The sequence below is a fragment of the Juglans microcarpa x Juglans regia genome, chromosome 4D (assembly GCF_004785595.1).
Source record: "Juglans microcarpa x Juglans regia isolate MS1-56 chromosome 4D, Jm3101_v1.0, whole genome shotgun sequence".
Lineage (NCBI taxonomy): Eukaryota > Viridiplantae > Streptophyta > Magnoliopsida > Fagales > Juglandaceae > Juglans > Juglans microcarpa x Juglans regia.
In genome coordinates this window covers 3,003,671-3,021,916 of record NC_054600.1, presented here as the reverse complement: position 1 = coordinate 3,021,916, position 18,246 = coordinate 3,003,671, and the positions used below count along the sequence as shown (strand labels likewise).

The 18,246-nt window shown below is 35.6% G+C and overlaps 1 protein-coding gene across 3 annotated transcripts; it reads right to left on the bottom strand.

Annotated features, from left to right (window-relative positions):
- Positions 1 to 713: 713 nt before the first annotated feature.
- On the bottom strand, positions 714 to 12,078 carry LOC121259613 (phospholipase D zeta 1-like). 3 transcript variants are annotated; one of them, XM_041161249.1, is made up of 20 exons: positions 11,642 to 12,073; positions 10,827 to 10,928; positions 10,490 to 10,605; positions 10,217 to 10,358; positions 9,491 to 9,652; positions 8,366 to 8,539; positions 7,728 to 7,970; positions 7,522 to 7,638; positions 6,387 to 6,526; positions 6,117 to 6,266; positions 5,623 to 5,779; positions 4,856 to 5,377; positions 4,433 to 4,543; positions 4,057 to 4,203; positions 3,771 to 3,968; positions 3,322 to 3,423; positions 2,580 to 2,711; positions 2,288 to 2,353; positions 1,430 to 1,491; positions 714 to 1,346 (listed from the first exon to the last, which is right to left on the bottom strand). In XM_041161249.1, the coding sequence occupies exons 1-20, from the start codon at positions 11,846 to 11,848 to the stop codon at positions 1,094 to 1,096; spliced, it is 3,303 nt and encodes a 1,100-aa protein (XP_041017183.1). In that variant the 5' UTR covers positions 11,849 to 12,073; the 3' UTR covers positions 714 to 1,093. The 3 variants fall into 3 exon arrangements, 2 of the variants coding, with proteins under 2 accessions (XP_041017183.1, XP_041017184.1); XM_041161250.1 differs by lacking the exon at positions 1,430 to 1,491 and having other exon boundaries at positions 1,086 to 1,346; positions 11,642 to 12,077; XR_005939604.1 differs by lacking the exons at positions 714 to 1,346; positions 1,430 to 1,491; positions 2,288 to 2,353 and having other exon boundaries at positions 3,322 to 3,409; positions 11,642 to 12,078.
- Positions 12,079 to 18,246: the final 6,168 nt, after the last annotated feature.

Below are 18,246 nucleotides of genomic sequence, written 5' to 3'. Positions count from 1 at the left end.
AAGATTTCTGCAACTCTGTGGACGTAGATAATTTGTCGAACCACGTATATTGTGCGTCGTGTGCTTGATTGTGATTGCTTTTACTTTATTTGCCACCATTAATGTGTGTGTTTTGCACAACATTACACAACACTAAGTTACAAGACCATTGATCAAAACTTGCTAAATGGATAAAGACATATTTATAATCAGAAAAAGGAAACCAAAATCTGATATGTTTCTCTCTTTTTACAGCTATATATCTACGAACTTTTGGTTACGCAGTTCACTGCAGTTGAAACCCGGCCTATTGCAGACAGAAAAATGTGCAAAACGACATCTAATCTTCCAAACAAGAAGCCTGGTGCAATTTTCTTTCTTCCCTTTTGACATTCATTCGCGTATGAATTATTTTGGCATTCATCCGAAGTCAAAATGTCAAACTACGAGAATCGTTTGCTACTCTCAACACCACCCTTTTTGGCACTAATTATTTTGGCTTTACAACTGCATGTTAAGAGTTAAGCCTTTAACCGTCGTGCCTTACTTTAGACTCGGATTCTGTAACCAAAAGAAGCTAATTCTCAGACACTTATCAAACACAACGAGATCTGAAGATTCAAGATCGCCTCATTATCTGGGAAGTTTAGGATCAGAACCAGTATATGGGATTTGAAAGCCAAAATATGTACTAGTTCTCAAACTCCAGCACAAAAATAAGAAAAACTAAAACAGAATATGAAAACGATATTATATATATATATATATATATATATATACACACACATATTACAAAAAAAATAATAAATGGAAAAAAGAATACATATATACACACACACACACACACACAGCACACACTTTAGTTTTTACAATTCCAGTAGTCGTAGATATTACATGAAGGCCAATGTGGCACTCTGAATAATTTTACCCAACACATCTACAAAATATTGTGAGTGCTGTCAACTTTCTGTTAGTAGCTTCCGTTAGCAACTTGGCATTCCTGTTCTCTATCACAAATGGGATTATCTACATCGTAGATAGGTAAAATAATGGTCTTGTTAAATATATATTTATATATATTCTCTGTATCTACTATTTTTTTTTTCCTATCTCCTTAGTGGAATACTTGAGGAGCTGCATAAAACTCACTCTCGTTGAATACTGGTTTCATATTGTTTTCTTCACACATGAACTCTAATGGGAAGGAAACAAGATGTCCCCTAATAGACTGCAATCTCTCCATTGGATCTATTAACTTGAGTTCTCCATTGTTGTAGGATTCTAGCTTTTCAGGGGCTATTCCTAAATCAATGGTGGTGTGGCTTAGTTTCTCCTTCCAATGGGCCATGCTTTGCCTGAGAGCAGCTCTGTGTTTGATAGCGAGATTAAACATATGTGGGAGAGTGGAAAGCGAGAGGAAAAAGGATATAAATTCATGGTGGTATCTTACCGGGAGCGTATGTGATCATTGGGAATGCAAGAAAAGACGTCTTGGTAGATTATGGAATTTTCCTGTCACATATTATAGCATGTTCATTAGGTAGTGTAGCAAAAGGAAAAACTATCAGTGGAAAGGGAAAAAAATGTAAAGTAATATAAAGCTATTCCTTTTCCCCGCATGGGAATCGGGAGTTACAAACTCTCCCTCTTGAATTCCTGACTATCTTGTTAAGGCTATGTTATTGAGTGTTTCAGTAATATGGGCTGGCTTTACTAGGTGGCTCACATACCATATGCAACAACACACAAGAAAATACTAGTCATATTTGCACTATAATCCCAAAAAAAATAGTCGAGGTTACAATTAGAGTCCTTTCAAATTTTATAAACCACAAGAACATCTCCCCCAGACAGTGTGAGATCCCATTCACCATTTTTCGATACTTAATCTGGAGTATTAACAATGATTGAGACAGCCTACTTTTCCACATACAGATCATTTCTTAAGATGCCACTAACCTACATTAGACACTACACTGTAATATCAAGTAGCCCAATTTCCTCCAAGACTTGCATGGGGAAAAACCAAGTCATTAAATCCAGACAACCAGGAAAAATCCTTTAGTCTATAGCTACAATGAAACTTTCTAGAAAAAACACATGTCAAGGCCACATTCTACCATAGACTTTTACTTAACATATTAATTTATGTGTTGTGATTGCCAGCATGTGTGTGTGTGGGAGTTGTACGGGTCAGTTTTGTTACATGTATATGAATATGATATTGGATTTCATATGCATACAGCACACAATACACATACACCCCACTGAAACTAACTGAACATTCACAAAAACAAGCAAATTTCACCTTTGCAGTTGCTAACCACAGATCTCTGTATGTTGAGTCTAATAGTGGATCACTGATTTGACTGATCTGAAAAAAAAAAAAAAAAAAAAAGAGTTTATGGTATTAGTGCACCATATAACTATCACTAGTTAATTGATGAATAGGTGGCGGTGCTAAGTATGTTTGATAGTGGAGTTATAATTACATTAATCTCATTCAGTTTTATACTGCAGCAGGCCTTACATATCACCTCTGAAACTTTGTGGAAGCAAGAAGGGTGCAGAAACATGCATGTTTAGTTAATATTACTTGCCTCTCCTGCAGACAAGCCAAGGTGCTCGGACCACAATGAACACCGAAGACTATAAGCAAATTTTCCAGCCTGCCAAGGCTCTCCGTTCATAGATGAATCAAGAAACTCTTTATCTTCAATGACGACTCCAATCTGAAACAACAATCATATAGTAAAATATATATTCAATTTACATTATTTCTCACAAAACGAGAAAAGATTAAAACACCATCTTCATATAAATAAATCAATAAGACTTGGCTTCTTATTTTAAATTTGATCTAGTCATTATTTTCTCAAATTTATATCTAGCATTATTTGGATTATGCTACTTCTAGAGGATATCTAATTCTTTTTTTCATCCAAGAAATATGCCAAACTAGTTGAGTACTGGCAGCATATTCCAAGAGAAAGTGACACGATTCTTGAAAACATTAAATCAAACACACACTAGGAGAAATCCATTCCTTCTTCTCAAGCAGAAACTGAAAGAACTCATCCTTTTACTAGTATATTCTGACAACATATCGCAAATTCTAATTTTTTTCCACAATTATCTCAAGTATTTGAATAGAAGATTGCATTCGTGTTGAGTGGCAATGGATGAATGTAGCATAACAGTTCCCTGGCATCTCCTAAATCTGAGAAGAGTTTATATTCTTGGCTTAGATCCCCAAGGAAAAAATTCAGTAAATGTACTCCAGATTTGAAACTCTTTCATATGCTCATTATGGTAGCTATTGTGCCAAAGTAGAAATGATACCTCAGAGTCTCTTGATCCGAGCAAACTCCTATCATTTATATTGGATGATCCAATCACGGCAATGCGATCATCTATTATCATTAATTTGCTGTGCACATAAACCTGCATAAGAGTGAGGATATGTAAAGAAAAGCAAGCTAAAAATTCGTGGGAATCATCACTGTTTGAGAAAAAAAAAAATGAAAAACAATCCTACATTAATCTAGGCCTTATTTATTAAGTATAGAGATGCAACTTTGGGATGACAACACCTCAACCCATTTTGGGGTCATGGGACCAGAATCTGGAGGTGTTATCCCTGATTTGTGATCCAGTTGTAAAGCATCCTAGGCCACTTGCCATGTGGTCCAGGTGCATCTATAAAGCAAGTATGGGAGGCTATGGAATCAAATGTGGAGAGGCCCTATTGTCATGCATGGTGCATGTAGGCATGTAGAGCAAGACATTACCTGACTTGTAGCCACAGGACCACCATTGAAAAGTCTGCCATATGATCTCAGGCCATAGAAAGTAATATAATCATGGGTTTTAGGACCAAGAAGGACATTAAGCCTATCCAGTATTGAGTGCTTTTCTCTAGAAATAGTACGATACTGCCAATGCACTAATGCTCTAACAGTTGCTGCACCACTATCATCTAGACCCCCCTGCAATAAAAGGTTCAAAACAGAAGAAAAGACTTAAGTATCGGAACTTAATATTCAATATTTAAGAAATAATACCAAGAGTAAGTACCTGGAAGCCAGGTAAGAGTGGTAAGACAACAATGACCCTGAAACACTTCTGTTCTTTGTGTGCTTTCACAATACGCCTGTATAAAGCTTCCAGGACACGGTTTTGTATTATCTCATCCCCTTTAAGTCCAGATATGAAAAATTGATTCTGGAAGCATGCAAACAATAAAGATGGTTAAATGCTAGCAATAAAAGACAAATCAAACTGCTCTGCAGACTATCCTTTTTCTCAAAACACAATCCACCAATCATATTATTAACATGCTGTGCTCAAATTAAATTTTTCATTAGCAATAAGTTGTGAATATACGTAGGATCAAGAGAAATCCAATTAGTTTTTAACCCAAAAATAAAGCTGCTTTGACAAAATGTAATACCTCAACGTAGATAAAATGCTGTGCCTTCTCAATGAGAGAACAATAAGCACTATGTATGCTTTTTTCGGGTTGACTTGTCCCAGCAGACCACTGGCTGACACTTCTGATTATCTATACACCACATAACGTATATAAAGAAGGCAGGAGATAAAATTTTAAAAAGGGAAATTGAGATACATCAAGATGGAAGGAGAATATAACAGTAAACAAGTAATATCGTGTAATAACTTTGCATTCATAATGATAATATTTATAATTTTTTAAAGCCTGGATTTAGATTTGGCTAGTTTTTATGAATTTATGCTTGGTGCCTAGCAGAAGTGGATGGCTAATACTATAAACAATAAATGGTCTACTACTTCCTAGAATGGAACTCATATTATGTTTGCAGACTCCATGAGGCATAGATAAAAAAGTGCTAACCTGAACATGACAAGAAGTACATGGACCAACACAGTCATTAGCAGCAACGTCATGATCACCTTCCTTGGGAGTTTCACACTCATCCGAAGCTTTCATGCCACAGTGTGCCACTACATCTGAATTCATTTCACTTTGAAGATCCATACAGTCAAGGTCATATGCAAAGCTTTTAATCCGTGCATCTGGGGCTGAGTCTTCAGCTTCTGACTTCTGAAAGGAAAATGAATAACTTCCACGTTCTCCATTTGGCTGATCAACAAGGTTATGATTCATATGCAGGCCATTTAACTTTGAGTCTACATTGGAAGCTGCTAGTCCATCAGCTTCCTGAGGCAAAAGCAATGGGATATCTTGCAATGGTGATTGTGAGGAAAAAGAGTCCTGCCTACTGATGCCTTTCTGATTTTCATCTGACTTCTTGTCAATATCTCTCTCTCTGCTTCTTCCCATGTAATGAGGGAGGACCATGTGGTGGTGAGGCATAAGTAATGGAATTGTTTGCTCATTTGGTGCTTTGTTTCTCTGAATAAATGCTCCATTATGTTATAAAAAGAAAAATGAAAAACTTACTACAAATCTTACAATAATCATGTGATTGGTAACACATCACCAATGTACTAAATATTGGTTTGACTTGCTATTTCATTTTAACTTCCTGTCAGTGATACATCAGTTTTTAAAGCCTATGCAGTAGAACTTGTACATCTACCATTACTCTTATATAAAAGTTAATTTGACCTGGAGATTATCATTAACAGAATCTTAACCTTAGCATGGTTCCAGCGCTGAACAAAGTGCCTGGCAACGTCACGACAGGGTGGTCCCCAAAGAGCACAATGGACATCATGCCATGGCATACGAGGTAATTTTTTACGATTCACTTCATCTGTCATTGTGTCTTCCCAAGAATTTGGTTCAGATTCTCTACACCCCGCAGTAAAAAAAAAAAAAAAAAAAACACAGAATAGAAGATGAGAATTTATTAGCATGAGCTATTAACTACATACCAACAGCAATGAGAAACTTTAGATAGATTCCATATATGAACAATCACACTGGGTGATATAAACTAATATGGACAGAGCTTTATATTTTGAGTGTTAAATATATAATTAGACAATTCTGTAGATGCATAGCACGTATAAAAATTAGCTAAATGCATCATATCTGTACCATAAAACAGCAAAGGGAGAATCATATTTGCTTCATCTTGTACAAAATGTTCCGAGTCATTACAAATGTAAGAAGAGAGGTAAAGTACCTTGGGTTATAGTAGTCCTTTCCAGGCCATGTAAGAGGAGGATAATCACCCACTTTGTGCTCAATTGTGTCGTAACGGCCAAAGCATAAATCTAATCCTCCAATAAAGCAAATTTGGTAATCAACAATCACAAGTTTTTCATGGTGCGACCTGTATATAACCAGAATTGATGAGCATTTGCAAGAAATCAAGGTAATTGTAATTTCTAAGTAGAGAGTAAATCCATAGATGGCAACAAGAATTCTGAGTAAGTTTCCATAAACTGCATACCAGTAATAAACTCCAGTGGAGATATGGTCTGGATAACGCAATACCCTCACATTCTCATGGATGTTAAGGAGCCTTGTCTTACTGTACATACTGTTGATTTTCAAGGCAAGAGATACCTCCTTGTAAAGAAGTATGTAAATCTGCATAGTTATTGCAAATTGTTAACTGCAAATTATTTACAAATCCACTCAAAATACATGGAAATTGTTACAGAAGTAGGAAAACAAATAAAAACAAACATGATAAGAGAAGGGAAACAAGATCAATTGATAAAAAGAAGTGACTAAATATTCAAGGCGAGCCTCATGTTTTATCAGAAGAATGATATCTGACTCTGAAAATCAAGTCAGCCAAATCACTGTTGCAAGCATTTGTAACTCGTAATCAATAAGTCTTAATATTTTTTTTTTTTAAAAAGATAACTTTTATTGAAACGATAAGTCTATAACAATTAGGAATGAACTAATCGATGAGAACAGATGACTACATGGATAGATTTGCTATTAAACTGAAGGCTAAAACACACATAACAACTGAATGCTATGAACTCCTCTAAAACAAATAACCAGAGAACGTCACATACAAGTATCATCCCTAAATGATGAAACAGAATGAGAGTGATGCCAAAACCTTCCCGTTCACAAAATTCATCCTACAATAAATGCAAACTTCATGACGTGATAAATTTAAGCTTTTAGTCTCCCTTTAAGAAAAATATTTATTTTTTGTCTGCTAGTTTCATCACATATCTGACTCAGAGAAACTGGCATGGATCGACATTCTGATCATACAACTACAGCATACTTCAATTTAGGTCTAGTAAATGTTATATTTACATTGATTATGACTTTATAAGCATCCATTTTAACTCAGTCCACAAAAATTTTCAGTTCTATACGAGACCATCAAAAGTAATGTATATAATAAGCAAGAAAGATCTCCGTGTCTAAAAGTAGACATTAACATCCCTTGATGAATGTTGACCCAAAAATTATTTTATGCTTGAGTTGGAGGGCCCTCCCTCCCTCCCTCCCTCCCTCCCTCCATCAAGTCAAGTAACTCATGTTTCAGAAAAACAGCCCAAAACCAAAACGGTATATTATCCAGAATGAGATGGAATCATTTGTGTTTGCACCTGAACCCCTTGCTTAGCTTTCTCTTCCAGTAGAGCCTCAAGCCGAGAGGAAGAATGTCTATCAAAAGGACGTTTTAGAAACATTTCTGGGCAAATCCACCAGCCAGTAATCAATATCTGCATACAATCTAATCCTTCAGTCAAAAGAATCAGACACTGACATGAAATGAGTGCCTTCCGTGTAAGCACAGATTTAAAAATCTAACCTCTGATTTTGCATTCTCTATTGAAGAAGCAATTGCTTTAAAGGCTGCTTGCCCATCTATAAACCATTGGGCTTGGCTTCCATCTTCCGCCAGACCTCTTTGAGGAGCATAGGAACCAAAACGGTGAGTATGACACCAACCCTCCTGAGGCCTCATACCAGCTTTGTTGATTTCTGTAACCCATTCTTTAACCTTAGCCATACTTGAGGTTCTTAGCTTTATGCTCCGACTTCCACAATTTATCTTCCACAATTTCCAAACTCTTGTCATTAGAATCAAATTTGAAAAAGTAAAGGTGGTATATTCAGAATAATCAACAAAATTAAACATCCATATCATTTATAACACTTCTAAAGAAGTAACTAAGCACAAACAGTCAATGTGCATAAAATTATCTATCAACCAATATTATCTTCTAACTTTGAAATTGCTCGTGCAGTTCCAATTTTTTATGCTATCTGATTCTCTTGCAGCAAAAAGTTCAATTGCTTGGATATAGATTACCATAACTATCAGATAGCAATTACATTAGACTCATAAAAAGTCAATCAAAAGCAAACACAGTGCCGATGCATAAGTTACATAGTGACTAGAATCGTTAAGCTTTGAAGAACTAAAGACAAAGACAGCTTATTCACCTTAAATGCATAACGTAAAAGATTATGTTCCTTCATAGGACTTGCTAGATGTACTTGGGAGACCCCATTTTTACCGGAGGCTGGTTGGACATCAAAAACAATTATATCTAAGAGCTTGGTGTCAAAAGGATCATCCAGAAAGGCCAGGAACCCAGGTTTTAAAACAACCCATACCTGCATGCAGATAAGGTGCGAATAATGATTGAAACTATAGTTAAGAATTAATCAGAGAAAACATAGAGAGGTTGCAGGAAAGGTAAATCATATCAATCAAATGTACACACTTTATGTGAACAGGAATTATAGAATTTTTTTCGTTTTGGCTGTAATGATGCATTGATTATTCACTACAAACCAAGACCAACACAACTTGATTTTCATATAAGATTCATTGTCCATGATTTAACTTGGTTGATTGTGAAATAACAATAATCAAGTAAGCTAATTGAAAGCATTTAACGCCATGAAGTTTAGAAGCCAATAGCAGATTAAAAGAGAGGCTGCTGACAGCCCTACCCTTCCATACTCAGTCTTATGCAGTCACTCCAACTAGATCGCTGAGATCATTGAAATATAGAGGAAGCTAGATGGCGGCCAATGGTCAGGATGACCCCTACTGCAGTTCCAGATCCCATTAATCTTGAGCTAGATATTTTTCTTGACCCCTATGAAGCAGGCATGAAGAATTATTTAACGCAATATCTTCACTGGTGTGATAAAGTTGTATAAAACCTCATCAAATATGCAGTTTGGAGAAGGATACAAATGGACTGAAGCAAGCACCCCCTCATGTTGAATTAACTTAGTAGCCGAGGCTGGAGAGTGAATTGAGACAAATAAAAAAGTGCTTTAAGACTGATGTCTAAACAACTAGAGTCCTGAGCAGGGGTATGTTGCAGTCTTTAGATGTATAAAAGGTGCCTCAAGCCAGAATGTGGAGGCATGTAACAGTATTTCAAGCTGAGTGACTTATTCCATGGCCCATAAAATCAAGGTTGTTTCTATTTCACATGGCTGTACCTGGCTCTTCATTCTGAAGGGGAAAATATTAACTTAATCGACCCACAAAAGAAAGAGAAAGAAAAGGAAAATTGTGATCACAAGGACAGAAGTTCAGAGCCAAACCTTTTCCCAGTTGCCTTGGCAACACCCAGTCCAATTTAACACACAAAAATTCACATCAGAATCAGCCCCCGGAAGATGCTTCACCATTATGTAACCTTCTTTCAGCTTCGAACCATACTCCCGTGAAAACGACAACTTGGAGACCTCCAAAAATTTGCATACCTACAATCCAAAGGCACTTGTCACGATAGATGGCCTAAGCCGCCAAGAAAAAAAGATTGATGAAGTAGTGAGATTTACTGAACTCATTAAGCAATGTCAAAACCGTGTGATCTGAATCAAGTTTTAAAAAGATTCTTGCCTAATCCAGACACTACCCTACCACCCCACAAAAATGGAAAAATAAAAGGGGAATATAAGGGGCCTTGCCAAAATTCATATTCCTAGTTTATTAAGCACATTGTCTTGGGATTTCTACAGAAGCAGGCATAAAGGTCAAATCACCTGACAGGAACCCGGTAGAGGACTGATTGATGTACACATTACTTGCTCAAATTAGCTAAAGAGAGAGAGTTTAAAAAAGATAAAGGTAAAAGGAACCAATAATCACATTCAAAAATAAAAGATTGATGAGTAATGTTAGAAAGGCCTGGATGTAACTTCAATTCTTAAACATGTACATATAGCAGTTATTCTCCAGACAAAAGAACAACAGAACCCCATCAAAGAGAGTTGCAGTTGAATATGATTCATTATCAGAAGCACCAAAGAATGCTGAAATTTCACCTCTCTGGAATTCACTATGTCCATATTTCCCAGAAAGTGATTCAGATAGCCCTGCATTGCCCCCTTTGCTCTTTCAGAAATAGATTGCTGCCCTCCTAGTGCTGATCGAATTATAGGCAGAGCAGCACTTGATGGAACATTTCTGCATATTGAACCAAATCCCAAAAAGCTCCTTTGTTAGGCGTCAAAAGAGATGCAAGAAGCAACTCTGGTAAAAAGGCTTTATCAGTTTGAAATACCAAACAGAGCAGACCATATAGGGTCAGCCTTTACCTATTTTTAACACTTTCTTCGTGATGCAAAGGAATAGCTCCATCATCAGGTTCATCATCATCTTGCACTACTGCTGTCTGATCTACTATTCCTAAGCTTTGAAGCCATTCTTTAGCCTTTCACGAAAGTTTCAATCAGAAACTAAATGCAAATTGTGACATGTACAGAATAAAGGTAATTGAAACTCAAAAAAAACTACATTCACATTCTGGGTTTACTCTTATTTCAAGAGCAAAATTCAATTATAAGGGATTAAGGAGTTTGAAACTGGGGAGCCTACAAGTCCAGAAATGATTTTAAAAAAATTATCAAGGACACGTCATTATATTAGGCCAACCTGCTCTTGTTTCTCATATAATTCCTCAATAAATGCACGTTTCTTCAGAGCAAAATGTAAGTAGAGAACTTGTGATGCTTTCTTCACTAAACGCCACTTGAACTGTTCAATATGAATACAGTCATTAATTGCACAATATTGAGGACGTCTTTAAACTTGAAAGAATATCAAAAGAAAAGCAGCAAATAAGATTGGGATGCAACAAAAGGCCAAATATTGATTGATGATACCTATTTGTAACATCTAATCAAAATGTTAGATCGTCACTTTCAATATTAATTGAACAGTACTAGTTCGTTTCAGTAGCATTCTTCATTTTTTTACCGGTAGTTATTAAAAGCATTTTCCGGGATCTTTTAGAGCCCTATTATTTTCCCTCAAGAACACTTTGCCCCAAGTTCTTGAGGCCAGGAAACAACCAGATTCTAGAAGCTTAACCCTTCGTAACTTAGAAACTAACAAAAATTAAAAGACTGAAATTATTAAAATCTCTTTAAACAAACGTAGCAGACGCGAATTAGAAAGAAAAGAAGGGGAAAAAAAGAAGAAGACTCGTAGTACTTAAATTAATCAAACATGGTACATATATTAGCAACAAACTTTCAATTTCTAATGCATCATTATATGAAAATCTTTTGCAGTTAAACACAATCCATAATATGCGAAAGAAAAGAAACAAAGAAAACCCACACTCAAAATATGCCTTACACAACTATTTTACACAGTTTCCCAACAAACAGTAAAGAGACTCGAACAAACAAAAGCAAGAGATACCAAGAAACGAATACAGAGAGAGAGAGCGAGAGAGTTGGTGCCTGCTTGTACTGGATATCAATGGTGTACGACAGAAGCATGGGGCTGATGTCCCCAGTATCGGACCGTGAAACCGACTCTATCGTCGCCTTCGGTAACTCCTCGAAGATCCACGCCGGCTCGCCGTATTGCCGGGATGACGAAGACCTTGTCATCACAGGGGCCTCTGACGGTAAAACACCATTGGCAAGAAGCCTCTCCGATGACATCCCAAACTTCTCGCACAAACTCAATATAATTCACCTCTTGCATGTGTTTTGGAAGACAGAAAGACAGAATCAGAGAGAGGAGGTTCGCTTTGTGAGGAAAAAGAAGAGAGCTTCAGAGAAGAACGTAGCGGTTTTTATAGTTTTTTCGGAGCAACAAAAGCTTCCCAGTTCTTAGGTTGTCGTGTAACCGGGGTTAACACCGGATTTTCATGTTACTAGGCTATCATTGGAGACATGTGTACGAGAGAAATGGAGATTACGACCTTCGAGTACTCGTGGCACTAATCATTTCTTGTTTGGAGCTTCTCTGGTTTTAATCAACCCATCCTATTTCGTTTTGGTTAATTAATTATATTATTATTATTTTTTAGATAAATAATTTTATAGGTTTCAATTGAAGTTAATAATAATTATATTGTAAAAGGAGTTTAAAGAAACTAAAAATGCAGAATGTCCGAATCACCCGTTCAATATTCCCGGGAATCTTCTCCCACAAAGATAGGTTTTCATGTGGCCCGAATTCATGAACAAGATATATATGTTGTAATTCTCACTAATAAAATTTGTAAAAAAAAAAAAAAAACTTGCTTTGATCTTGGATTAGAATTAGAGAAAATCTATTTATAAATCTTATTTTTTACGCACCCAGAACAAGGTTGATGTGAAAATTTGTCACATCAACTATACTAAAAATTAACTTATATTTTAATTTTTTTAAAAATTATAATAAATACGACTATAAATAGTGTTGATATACCGACTTATGTATAGCAAAATTAAGCAAGAATTTCAACCCCAATAGAGCCCATTTGACCAGGGTAATTTGGTCAATAAGATCAGTGGTATCAAGGAAGATCCATGAGACTCAAAAACTGATATTTGCAAAGGTATATGCCATGGCAGAATCACAAAGAGAATATCCAGATATTTTGTGCTTACCAATGAGAATATGCTAAAAAAAAGTGTATGATTGGGATTTGTTGCTGCAACTTACAAATGTACCCACATGCCTAACATTACTATAATCCAAATATCTTATTATTTATTGATAAGTTTGTGACATCCGAGCTTTGTCGTGCACGGCTTCATTATCTAGCAATATCAGAAATAAATACCTTAAATGTTGGATGGTTGGGTTTATGTCAATATTAATCCCTCTCTTTACTAATCTACGTGACCGAAATGGTTTCATCTCATCATTACAACTTTTTTAAATTTCCACACAAAATATAATAAACAATTCAAATTTTTTCAAATCTTAAAAATATAATAATATTAAAAAATAATATTCTTACAATATTTTTTTCAACTTTTAACTTTCATCTAAAATTATCTCATCTGATCTCACTATCCAAAAGGGGCCTAAGATACCAATAAAGTTTCAAATATTTTTGCATGAATTAACGATTTTTAGATCAATTCGAGAGATTTTTTTTTTGTCCAAAGAAAAAAAAATTAGAGAACCTAATGACCAGAATGAACATGCCATGATACCATATGAAGCTGTTATATTACTTTATTGCTTAGAGCTTTATTTATTTTTTATTAAAAAAAATAAGATATGAATCTATCTGATTATTTTTATGTTGATGAACTTGTAAACCATTCAACATTTGACGTGTAAAACAATTTCTTAAAACAATGATAATCTACCAAACTCAAAGTCGCCATTTACCAGTTAGATGTTCTTAGCTGGCGAATCTCTTCCTTCACACATACATTTATAAGCAGTATCTCTTAGTCTTGCAACAAAGGTATAAATAATACTCTCAAAGTATTCTTTAAGCTCACTTAAGAATTGAAAAGAATACAATAAAGGGGGAAATTGTGATCCGGGGCGGTCCAATCCGCCACCTCGAGGGAGGTGGCTCGGGGGCGGTCCTCTCCTAAGAGACATCCCCTTCCACCTCCCACCACTGCCAAAAATATTCATGTGTTGCTCATGATTGAAGTCATTTTCAATTGGCACAAAAGGAAAGCCAGAAGTAACACATTTTGCATGTCAATTTTCAACTCTGTTTTCTCTCAAAAGTTTGCTGCCAGGTGCTACTTCTCTTTTCATTCAACTTTCATGGACATAAATCCCAAAGTTCGAATATTTTGGGATGTTTTCTAAATATGTTTTTTTAGGGGGGGGGGGGGGGTTTTGTCCAAGCAAATAGTAAATTTTGGATAAAAGTTTTTGAAAAATATATTTTTCATGTATTTTTTATTTTTATTTTTGAAAAAATAGTCAAATGATTGAATGATTTTTAAAATTTTTAGAAATAATTTTTTAGATTTAAAAATATTTGGATTGAAGTTGAAAACTTTTCGTAAAAAATTCTGAAAAAATGTTATAACCAAATATGACCTAAGTTGCTGGCCATAGCCATTATTGCATAGAAAACATAAGATGCCATTTACAAACAATTAACAACTTGGTAAAGAAGGAAGACATTGGTGATTTAAATTTGTACTCGAATCAAGACAGGGAAACTGCAAGGGACAGACATGTGTATCTTTCTCCATCCTAATCATGGCAGGAATATTTTGTTGTGGAGACAAAAGTCATGAGTTCCTTTCATATTCAAAATCCTAGTATTAGATTATAAAGTACCTATCATGGTTTGTGTCTCTTGCCTTTGTCTTCATATCTGATTTCTGGCATTTCCAATGGTCATGAAACACATAAAGTTTAGATAGTGCTGCAATTTAGCAGACAATATAAAATGTCATAATCTAGTTTTAAACTGTCTGTAACAGCCAGGGCAAGGAACAGTTAAAGTTTTACTAAATTAATATTAAAAAGAAAAAACAACAGATCTTGCTATGAAAATTTACTTGACAGGCTTCCAATGACATGAAAATTCTAAAGGAAGCCAGTTGCACTGACTCAATATGATCACTGCTGCATGGATCTATCTCCTGTGGTATGGAAGCCTCTTAGACACATTTATGCTCCCCTTCTCCTATTTCTCATACCACATTTTGTTATACAACCCATCATCCTATGCTACTCAGATCACACACTGGCTCTCTTAAGCCTAAAGACTTCTCTGACTTTATTTTATTTTATTCTACTCTGCCTGATGTTCACCTGTGGCACTCTACCATTATGACTGAAACAGAACCAACATGTTATTCCAAAGCTGCCACTGATCCTCATTAAAACTGCAATGACTGAAGAATTTGAAGCTCTATTGTTGAATGGGACTTGGACCCATGTCCTAGACCATATGATCATAACAGCATTCGTAATAAGTGGGTATTCAACATCAAACGCAAAGCTGCCAGTACTATTGAAAGATATTAAGCCCGTCTAGTTTCCAAGGGCTTTGAACAGCAGTCTGGAGTTGATAGCACTGATACCTTCAGTCCTGTTATATAACTCTACCAAATGAATTATTCCTTTCCTGGCAGTTCAGTTTAATTGGAATATAAGGCAATTGGATGTCTCCAATGCTTTCTTACATGGATTCTTGACTGAGGAGGTGTTCACGGAACAACCTCAGGGATTTTGTGAAACAAACCATCCAGACATTTTTTGTAAGCTTTAAAAGGCTATCTATGGTTTTTAACAAGTGCCAAGGGCTTGGTTTCACTGTCTCTCCGCAGCAGTGCTTGATCTCGGCTGTAAGAGCTCTCTTGTTGATAGTTCCTTGTTTACACCAGGTTCCTTAGCTGCCAATGAGATGACCCCTAGGCATTGAACCCTATTCTTAAATCATATTGTAACTACTACTTTACTCCAATCAATTTTGCGTACAGGAAACACATACAAATATTGCATCATGTCTCATGGACGGGAATATCCATTGGTTGGTTAGCAAGTGAGTTGAGTTGTCAAACTCGATGCATGCAGGAGGCCTAATAGAGGTAATCTTATTTTCTTACTAAATAATTTAGATTAAATAGTTCTACAGTTGGAAAACTTACCTCAAGAAACAGTCTCCTTGCTTCATTAACTCCATATAATTGAGACTTTCACAAAGAAAGAACCATATGGACTCCTCCATATCGTTTGGATTCTGTGCAACATCTAACCTGAAGTGCTCTGCCCCTTCTTCAAACCCTGTGGAGAAGACACCCACTTCGATCTCCACACAGCATTTTGAGCACTGTGTTTTATTTTACTTCTTGTCATGGGAAAAGAAGAAATGAGTGAATTAGAAAAAAAATTGAGTAGAGTTTTCTGCGTTGTTCTAAATATGAGGACTTCTTATGTTCAAAATTCTGCTCGTCTTTCCTTTATCAAAATTTTCTCACCAAGCAAACAAAAGCACAAAGAAGAACCAGCGAAGACTTAATTCCTATCAAGGGAGTATAATGACGGCCCCCTTTGCCAAATTCCTGACATCAAACATAAACAATTTATTATTCCTCGGGTCATATCCAAATAACAACGACACATTGCCAAGAATCCCATGTAAGTTATAACCTTCATGCCTTTCGACGGGGATCTAACTCAATTGCCTAGTCGAATTCCATTAAAGAACCCGAAGCATCACCCCGGACAACAACAAACAGCCCAAACTACAGAGACCAAAACTACTCACGAAAATGTGTATAATAATAAGGAAGTGAGAACTAATAGGTTTAAGGACATGATGAAAGCTAATATACCTGCCGAAAGAGTGGCATTTCCCATCGACAGCGACTATGGCTTCAAAAGCATTGTTTCTGAAGGAAGAAACAATCTTCTGGAAAGTGATGGTGGTGGGTTATGGTGGCAGTGAATTCTTGAAGGGATAGAGGTGGAGTTAGGTGGCTTTTGAATTGAAACGGAAGTGAGGTTACATAGGGAGAGAAGTGCGAAGAATGGGGATACTGAAATGATGGGTTTTAAGGATGTGGGTAACGGCCATGGGTAACTAAGGAGTCGTGGAAAACTGAGACCAGCTGCGAGAGTGAGAGAGAACTGAGAAGGCGCCAAAGAGAAACTAATTTATGGTCAAGATTCTCGTTAAAGAATATTGAACAGTTTTGAATGCATGTAAGAGACAACACGAATATAATTTTTTCGGAACACTCTCGTTGTATTTGCTAAAATTAAAATACATTTTTAATGAATATAAGATAAATTTAACTTTTAGTTATTTCATTCACATAAGTCTCTATATTAGAATAGTCATTTTTTTATTATATGATAATAAAATAATATAAGATGAATTTAATTTTAGTTATTCACATCAAATCTCTATATTGAATTATCTATTTATTCATTATATAGTAATGAGTAATTAATAATTTCAAAAATATTTTGATTTTTTAATTATAAATTTATTTTATTTTATCATATTTTACTATTTATAATATTATATATTAATTAGAAATCATATTTTAATTATATTTTTTCAATTTTCATTTAAAAGGGAGAGAAATAATTTATATAAAAGGGGGAAAGAAATAATTAATATAAAATGTATTTGATGAATGAATAGTTCCTTTCAAATTTAAAAATTATTTTAAAAGTGACTGTAGCTAAATTCTAATTATTTGAAATTTAACTATTCCAATGTGATCAAATTTTATGGTTTAATAGCTAAATTTTCAATGGATTTAACTTTTAACTAATCCAATGAGAATACTCTTACTACTGTTTGACTCGAATGAAATTGATATGGATCATGATTGAATGATGTTTCTTTAATATATATATATATATGTATATTAAAGACTAGTTGGAATTAGATGAATTGAATTTTTCATAAATATTAGTGAGTTGAGATAGTGGAGCGAATTTTATGTTTAGAACCACTTCGGGTAGTGTCTCCTATAAGGAGGGTTTATCGGAGACCAATGAGAGCTTGCCACGTAAGGGTTCCTCAATAGTCATAGTGCGGACGCATAGCTGGGGATCAGAAATCTCCCTTACTAGTTTCCCTTCCAGCTCGACGAAACTCTCTCATATTCGATCTCTCTCTCACGATATCCCTCCCGAAAGACAACCCCTCTCTCTCCTTCCTTCTCTCTCCGTCAATCTCTCTCACGAAATCCCTAATCTTTCTCTCTCTCCTTCCCTCTCTCTCCTTCGATCTCTGATCTCCTTCCCTCTCCCTCACGAAAACCCTAACCCAAAATCCCTAATCTCTCTTTCTCTCTCCTTCAATCTCTTTCACAGGTTCAACAAGATTATTTTGTCAATTAATACAAGCATAATTAGTTGGAAGCATTCTGCAAACCTGATGCGTTCTCTATGTTAGTTCTTCCATTACTTTGCTCCACTCCAGTGGCAAGTGATATGCTTGAATTGACTATTCGTTCATTGGAGTTATATTTCTTGCTGACTCCAGATTGTTCATCAGCCATAGATGCATTGATTTGTACTTTACCGTTTGGAGGGTTGCAGAAAGTATCACTCTTACGTACAATATGTGCAACATTAAGAGGACTTTCTTCTTTAACTCCATTATCCC

Bases quoted from the DNA above. Each gene is read 5' to 3' on its own strand.
- LOC121259613 (XM_041161249.1), bottom strand. From the start codon at position 11,848: ATGTCATCGGAGAGGCTTCTTGCCAATGGTGTTTTACCGTCAGAGGCC. The intron at 4,544-4,855 runs GTTAGCACTTTT...TGTGGTGTATAG, and splicing joins GTACTTCTTGTCATGTTCAG to ATAATCAGAAGTGTCAGCCA. The intron at 2,354-2,579 runs GCAAGTAATATT...TTTTTTTTTCAG, and splicing joins TTGGCTTGTCTGCAGGAGAG to ATCAGTCAAATCAGTGATCC.